At 31.0% G+C, this 8820-nt stretch overlaps 1 protein-coding gene across 1 annotated transcript; it reads right to left on the bottom strand.

The window, feature by feature from the left end:
* Positions 1–3415: 3415 nt before the first annotated feature.
* On the bottom strand, positions 3416–7272 carry LOC107462178 (uncharacterized). Its single transcript, XM_016080741.3, has 7 exons — positions 6800–7272; positions 6569–6590; positions 6002–6274; positions 4805–4889; positions 4375–4461; positions 4037–4282; positions 3416–3888 (listed from the first exon to the last, which is right to left on the bottom strand). The coding sequence occupies exons 1-7, from the start codon at positions 7042–7044 to the stop codon at positions 3809–3811; spliced, it is 1038 nt and encodes a 345-aa protein (XP_015936227.1). The 5' UTR covers positions 7045–7272; the 3' UTR covers positions 3416–3808.
* Between the last annotated feature and the right edge of the window lie 1548 nt (positions 7273–8820).

The raw sequence follows: 8820 nt of genomic DNA, 5'->3' as shown, positions 1-8820 counted from the left end.
AGTTTATCCAAGTTAAAGATTAAAGAAGAAAATTCTGAAATAAAAAAATTAACAAAAAAGATCGAAAAATTAAATGAAACCCTAAACATTAAATTATGACAATAAATAAAGAAAAAATATATGTAACTTATCAAGACAAGAAACAAGAGCTATTTGAAAGAGAAAATCGGTTGAATTATTTACAGTTTTCTGAAATAAATCAAAGAGTATTTGAAGCTCTAAAAATAATTTATGACAAGTTAAAAAGAGAAGTCGAAGAGCTAGAAAAATTAATTGAATCTCTAGAAAATAGTGATGAATCGATGATAGAATTTGCAGAAATTCTAAGATAAATAATGAAGCATACAAAGATTGAAAGACCAGAAAATAAAATAAAAAAGAAAAGGGCGAAAAAATTAAAAAGTAAAATAAAGAAGTATAAAAGGGAATTAAATAATCTTCAGATCGAAATTGATGACCTTATAATAAAAAGGATAGAAACAAGAATAAATATTAACAAGTTGGAGTTAAACTTAAAAAATTTATAAATGCCTGAAAAACCATATTATGACTTAAAAGAATTAAAGCTGTTAAAAGAAAAAATGGAAAATGAAGTTGAAAAATTAAAAAGATATTTAGAAACAACAGAAAGTGTAGAAATAAAAGAAGTTTTTGAGGATTTAAGAAATTATATTAAAGAAAAAGACAAACAGATAAAAGATTTTATATACAATAATCCAGGCAAAAAAGAATATTATAAACTAAAACAAGATTGAAAAATCAGAATTATAAATACTAGAATTACGGTCAATACTTTTATGAATTGGCAAATTATTCGAAGAATAGAAATTTCGAAAAAGAAATTAAAAGAAAAGACGACTTTAAAAATTTAAATTATTCGAAGAATAGAAATTTCGAAAAAGAAATTAAAAGAAAAGGCGACTTTAAAAATTGGTATCAGAGTCAAGTTAACGATTAAGGGTAACACTTTCTCTTTAAGCAACACTTTTAATGACACGCTTTTTCAGTCACAAAAAGATAAAAATCTGTACAGGCACATCTGTACACTAGATGGCCCCTTATTCAAATTTTATATAAAAATTGTAGATATGGATCTGATTCGTAAGATTATCGGATCGGATTGGATCAGATTTATACATTAATTGAATTGGATTACAGATTTTATATAGATATTTGTATATTTTCATATCCATAAAAATAATAAGTTTTAAAAAGTATTTTTATATTTTGCGGATATATCCGATATTCGATCTGATCCGATCCGCAAATGTGTGGATTTGATCTAGGGCTGGCAATGGGTAGGGTAGGGTAGGGTTTGGACTCTATCCTAACTTTATCCGGGGGATGAAAATTTTTTTAAAACTCTACCATACCCTATCCGCGGTTAAGAATCTCTCGACCCTAACCCTACCCGCACCCTAAAGTTCTAAACTCTACCCTACCTGATCCTACCCGCAGAAAAATAAAAAATTTTTAAGCAAATATAAAATTCAATCATTCTAATTTTTATACATATTAATAAAATAGAAAATAAAAAACTAAGTTCAAATTAAAATTAAAAACAATAAAATTTTAAAAAAATCCAACATAAAATTACAAATAATATGATCATCAACTAATTTAGTGGTTATTTTAAATTTTTATAAAAGAAAGATTGTAAGTTCAACACTCATTTTCTTTACTACATACATAACTTATATATATATGAGGGGTGCGGGTAGAGACTAGAGTAGGGTAGAGTATACCCTAAACCCGTACCTTACCCTATCTACAGGCAAATTTATATCCTACCGGATTCTACTCTACCCGCAATGGATAGAGTAGACAACCCTATTCGACGAGTTGGTTTGGATTGAGTACCTGTGGATAGGATATATATTGCCAGTCTTAATTGGATCGAATCAAATCCAAGATTAAAAACAACAAATATTGAATCCAATATGATATTTTAGTGCAGATTAAATCGAAGTTTTGGTCATATTCAATGTGACCCGCGTGGGTGTTTAATTTAAACTTTTCAATTGTAAACTCCATTTGGTATCCACCCTCATACACCTTCTGTAAATAAATATACTGAAACAGCCAAACAGGCAGTCCGAACTCCCATTTTTTTTTTTCCTTGGCGTAAAGTATATATTTTTGTTTATGAAGTTTGTCAAAAACTTTTAAAATATCTATAAATTTTATTTTATTTTAATTTTGTCTAAAAATTTTTTAATTTATATCAGATATATTCTTAATAATTAAATTTTTGAAAAAGTTAAAACTAATCTAACAATAATAATGTATGATAAATATATTTGATTTGCTTTGTTAAAGATTGTTCTTGTAAAGTTATTTTTAAATTGGTTATAATTTTTTAAAAAATTAATCGTTAAGGATAAATTTGATACAAGTCAAAAACTTCTAAAACAAAATTGAAACAAAATAAAATTTAAAAATATTGTAAAATTTTTAATAAACTTCAAAAACAAAAAATATACTTTATTCTTTATTTATTTATTTTTACAACAGAGCATCTATTGTCGAATATAGAAATTAGTTTCTTAATAGCATATAAATACATCAATGATAAAAGAAATAGTCGAAAAAATAATAAATTATTTTGATCTTTTAGCATTACTCAATTAGGTTAATTGAGAATTAATTGTTGTCTCCATCTCTATGATTCAAGAAGTACTGTATTCAAAAGATGACGGAAACAATAATAAGATAATTGACAACTATTTTTAACACTTTTGATAATGCGATATGATGTTACTCAACCAACATGATTCATCTTAACAAGAGTAATAAGTTTTTTTTTTTCCTTCTCTTTTCAAAAGTATGAATTCCATTATGCTATCTAAAGTCTAAAGAATAAAAATAGAAACTTTAAACTTATACCCCTAACCGCGGTAAAAACATCTATCTAAATTCTGCAAATTATTCTACAGAATGGACAATAATAATCATATAATTACAAAGTTAGTAACTTCAATCTATTCTAATCTAATGGTCCATTAAGAGCATTTTATACCAATAATAATGATTCAGTAAAAATTAACTCTAAATATATACTTAGCTTTCGCAGTTTAATACATAACTTGTTACTTGAAAGAATCTAAATCCCATAAAAGGATCGGATTTGCTAACACATCATGATAGAGTAGCTACAAAGTTAATTAGATAATAATGTGCATTAAGTAGGTGGATCACTAAGCAAATTGAACTATAATATTGATTAATGAATGGTGAAGAATGAATTACAAGTAGGATGATGTCAAGATCTGAAACCAGGGATCATCAACTAAACATATACGACAAGGCCATGAGCATATTAAAAACATAATTAAACTAGCTGACGTGCGTTCAATCCATAATATTGCAAAATTATATAATAATATGGTGTGGTATGATTAATATGATCATCAAATTAATCCAAACTAAAGGTTTCCAAATGTCATATTTTTCAGAATTAAAGTGAAATAGAATGTTTAGAAATATGCGGTGAGCATTGATCAAACATGCGACCTTCAGACCTTCAGTCTAACGCTCTCCCAACTGAGTTATCCCTGCATGAGATTGAAGAGTACTATTCTACTACTAAACCACTGGTGCTGGTGTAGTGGTTTATATAAGAAGGATTGATATATTAATATATTATAATTATATCTTGTTAACAACTCCTCCTTTGAAGGTTGAGCCTAGCTTTATTTCTTTTTATCGGCCAACTTTTAGTGACTCAATTAGATAAGGCATATAGAAGAGGAAATTCTATGAAATGCCAGTCTTCGGAAGCTGGTAAAGAATCTTTTAGAAAATATAATTAGGAAAATCTCACTTGAAATAGTTGGTCGGCACAATATGCTACAATAATGGGACCAGCCAAATCACCAGCAGCACACCCTGGAGAGAAAAAAAAACATGAAAACTTAGAAAGAAGAATATAAGATATAATCAAACCTTAGGTAAGAAAAAAAAAAGTATACTAAGCATTGGAAAGAAAATCATTAGCAAACAATGGAGTTGGTTTTTGCATGTGTGCAACACTTACCAATCCACTGGCCAAGCGATGGACGAATAAGGGTAGCACCGATGCCAGCTCCTATGGAAGCAAAGATTAGAGACGACGAACACCTAACTGTAGCAATGAAAATTTTCTGCCCAAGAATTGCAACTTGTTCAGATTTGTCAACAATGTCACCCACATCATCTGTGGACTTGAGAATCGATTTAAAAAACCGGTACACATCAATGCCTACTTGGACAATCCATGATGCTGCAACGCCAAGCATGTGTCCTGTAAACGACCAACAGTCAGCACAAGATAAATGTAAGTAAAAAGTTGGGCAATCTCAAGACTAGCAGATGATTCAGTAAGGGTGTTTTGACCTCTAAAAGTTGTTCTGCTCACACAAAAGAAGTAAACATGATAAGCCATATTCCTCGCAGCCTTGCGAGTAGCTGATTTAGGGACATCTGTTCAAGAAATCAACACAAACTGCTGTAAGATCTCTTGGAGATAACACAATGAATTTCATTATGATGAGAAGGAAAGAATAAAAGAAAATATTTTTTCATGGAAAATAGTAATTACTTAAGGGTATGTATGTGCAAGAGTATATACTGATTCGAGGGAGTGAGTAATAATTGAATGGTTGTTCAATAATTTAAGGTAGGGTTAGAAAATACATGTCATGTTGCAAGGAAGGTGTCCCTCCCTCTGTCATTCCACAGCTGCCCTTCAAATTATTCGCACACTATTTGGCCATTCCATAACCAATAATATGGCAAAACTTGAAACTAGTTCTAGAGAACATACCTTTAAGAATTTTCCATGCCATTCTTTGTGAAACATAATGAAAAGCAATTCTTTCTAAAATCCTTCTAGTCGTCACAACGGTTGTCTGTAAAGGCAAGACGCAATGACCAACTAAGTTTACACGTTATGAGAACTGAGAAAGCTAAGGGAACCAAACCTATTTACTTGGTAATTTACTCACTACAAAAGAAAACCAAAAGAAACCATCGCTAGAAATACATAGTATCATCAACAGCAAAGATTAATTTGGAGGAGGATTTGCATGAAGATCGTGAATGATTTAATTTTAATGTTATAAATAACAAATTAACAATAACAACAAACACAACAAACTAGCATTAAATAAGTATGTATTTATTTTTCAACATTAGATGTCTAAGGAGGCTAACTAGATTGGGGGGAAAGACTCGAATAAACTAATATGAGCAAATTTGTGCAATCTTACAAATATAATTGTAAATACTTTCATAGGAGATGAAGTTTGCATAACATTTGATAGGATGGGAATACCTATAATGAATAGATGTAGATTAAACTTGGAATAGATATATGCTATATGATAGAGATCGAATAAATATCATAGGACATCGTATAGCTGTCTACTCCATTTAACTGACCACATATTGACAAAAACATTCTGATGTTATTGTGTTGTTGAAACAATTTTAAACCAAGAGCTACTACCCTCTTTTAGGTGTGAACTTAAAATATCCAGTGTTTGTTATTATTGAATCTAGAGAAGTTCGAAAACTCGCTAGAGTAAACCACCAACCACCATCGTGGCTCCCCAAGCTAATAATATATCTAATACATTTTGTAAGGCAGAACTAATCTTTGGGGGGCCAAGATATCATTTTTCTTTTAGGGGGGCATTTTGTCAGAAACAGAACTTAACAGAAACAGAATTTGAAGAGCCACAATGGTGTTTTCCTCCTTTGCTAAATTCCACATGTCAAATCAAAAGCCTGGTTTAGTAATCAAGCACATGCTGTCCACATTGATTAACATGATCATCTACCTATGTCTATGATGGCAAGGAGGCTTTTAAAAATCAGAGATAGGATTTCTAACAGCGAAACATTATATTCTCGCTAATAATAAATGACAAACACTCTCATCAATTTCATAATTATGAATAACTGAAGTAAATAACTTGCTGAAAAAAAGAATAGAAAACCGGGTAGAATAGAATCACACCTCTCGGATGATTTGCTTCACTGATTTCTTGAAGGGGACAACCAGATCAGTTGGTTGTTCTTCCCTCTCCTCAAGGAAATCATCATCTTCCATTTCAGCACGAGGCTCCAAAAGAGGCAAATAGAACATTAAGAATGACCTTAGCGATGTCATCATGAATGGCCTAAATTCAAAAGCAGAGAATAGAGGCTTAAGCTCCACATTGTAATGTTTGGTAGTACTATATCTTAGAGCACCATCATTATTATAAATCCCTTTAGAAGTACTTTTATGCTAGTTGCTCAAGGTTAACCACAGTAGAATAGACAACAACATTTTTTATTTTTTATTTTTTAAAAAGAAAAATTTATTGTAATGAAGATTAGACAAGACCATAGAAGGTCGAGGAAATTCATTTTACCCTGTCTAGGTTTGTCTGCAATTCCATCCAAACAACTTTAAAAGCCTACAGTTTAAATCCAACATGTCTAAATATATTTTCATTAATAAATCAGATTAAAGAGTCAAAACATGGAAACAGTTTTAAGTTTTAGTTAAAACTATACAACAATGCCTCTCATTTAAGACATTACTATGACATTCTTTATATCTAAGAATTTTCTACTACCTCAAATAAAGATTAAGTCTTGAAATGTTAGCAACTTATCCAAATTTTTAAAACATAAATAAATAAATAATCCACAACTTAAAATCAGCTTCCCATTATGAAAAACAGATCAATTTTCCAACATCCAAATACCAAATCAAATAAACAAAGCAATCATGTATTTTCTCATGTTTTATAGCCTTATCCACAACAAAGCAAATCCATCATCCATCCATATAACAAGAATGAATGCATAGACAAATGGAGTCAAAAGTGCATACCCAAACAAAGCCCTTGAGGCAAAGCCAGTGGTACCAGCAGTAAAAGAAGCTGCAGCACCAACAGCAGCAGAAGCAGAGAAAAAAGCAGAAGACTGAAAGGCTTGTGGAGAGTGCAAACCAGAGCCAAAGTTTTGGTTTTTCCTCCACAAATCTAGAAGTATAGCTATTCCAGCCATTATTGGAGCTTCTGACGTAAATTGGCAAGTTGCAAATAAACTACCTTATAATCTCATACACAGAACGTGATGCCAAATAATCCTCAACTGTGGCCTCCAAAAACCTGATCCATAGACAAAATGTGAATAAGAGGGAAGTGGTGATGCAATTAGCTATAGGAAAAGTGGCACTGTTTTGAGCTTCACTTTCGATAGACCATTTTATAATCGGTTACGCTACGTTACCAACAGCATATCTGCCAACTTCTGCCAACTCTTATTATAATTGTGTTTCATGGAAGTGTGTTCGTGGATGTGTCTAATAAAAATGTCTTTTTTATAACTGTGTTTAATAGAAGTGTCTTTATAGATATATTTTCTGGATGTGTCTCTTTATATATGTATTTAAAATATATTAATTATTAGACACATCTACGAACACACTTCCATGAAACACAAATATAAATAAGAATCGGCAGAAATTGGCAGATAATATGTTGGTACCCTATACTTTTCCTTTTATAATTCCTTTGATGTTGTTTTGGTTGAGTCCCCAAGTTTTAGTAATTTTAATGCCTTACATTAACCATGCGGAAAAATGCCATAGCCATAGGTAACTACAATGTAATTGTAAGTGTTCCTATCAGATATAAGGCAAAGCATTGTAGTGCAATCCAATCCAAGATTACTTATCACTACTCGAAATCTATATTCTACATGATGATCAAAGTTATTAAGACAAGACAACGGTTCGGTGATGCAGATTATTAGTTGTTAGTTATGCGCTGTAGTCTTAAAATAAAGAATATGTACCCGAATAGGTTCCTGAAAAATTTCGCATATAATATTTTTGTCCCCAAAAAAATTTTATTGAGGTAGTGAACTTTACAAAAACAAGACATATAGATCATTGGTCACACTTTTGAGTACTTGTTTATCCAAATAAAAACAACATATTTAACTAAGGTAAGACAATGTCTTACTTTTATAAAGTTCAATGTAATAAAAAATTTTTGGGAACGAAAATGTTCCATGCAAAATTTTTTCCGGACTTATTTGGGTATATACTCTAAAATAAATAAATAAATACACTTTATAAGTGGACGATGTTCACAAGCTAATCGCACACAGTATTTTCACTCATAAAAGAGGCAAAACCAGAATTACTCTAATAAAATAGAAATTTTAAAATTGAACTAATCCATATTCTTAACAGATCAAGTCATCAATATTCAATAATCAATTAATCAGAGATCAAGATATTGAAAGAGGCACACAAAACTAGAATAGAGAGAGAGAGAGAGAGAGAGAGAGAGAGAGAGAGAGAGAACATATGGTTGCGACCGAGACGGGATGAGCAGAGAGCACAACAGCGGCGGAGAGAGTCGCATAATACCGGAGGGGAGCAGATCGGCGATGAGATCACAGGTTGCAGCCTCGCTGGAGAGACATTACATAGCAACAGCGACGGTGGAGAGAGAAGACATAGCAGCAGCCGCAGTGAAGAGATGAGAGTGATGCTGGACAAAGAAGCCAGCTGCCGTTCTGGTGGGAGAAGAAGGGGCCGCCGTTCGGGAGATTTTCGGGGTTTTCTTAAGAATTTACTAATTAAGATGTTTAAATTTTTGCTGTTAACAAATTAATTAGAATAATTACTTAAATTAGTTCCGATTTTAAAAATAGATATTTTAATTTTTAAAAGAATTAATACATAGATTAATTTTTAAAATTTTATTCAGTTTTTAGTTTATTGTTTGGTAGATTAATCATTTAAATTAGTGTTCAAAAATTTTTAAA

This window comes from Arachis duranensis, chromosome 8 (assembly GCF_000817695.3).
Source record: "Arachis duranensis cultivar V14167 chromosome 8, aradu.V14167.gnm2.J7QH, whole genome shotgun sequence".
Classification (NCBI taxonomy): domain Eukaryota; kingdom Viridiplantae; phylum Streptophyta; class Magnoliopsida; order Fabales; family Fabaceae; genus Arachis; species Arachis duranensis.
The sequence above is the reverse complement of the archived record's forward strand: the minus strand, read 5'-3'. Positions and strand labels throughout refer to the sequence as shown.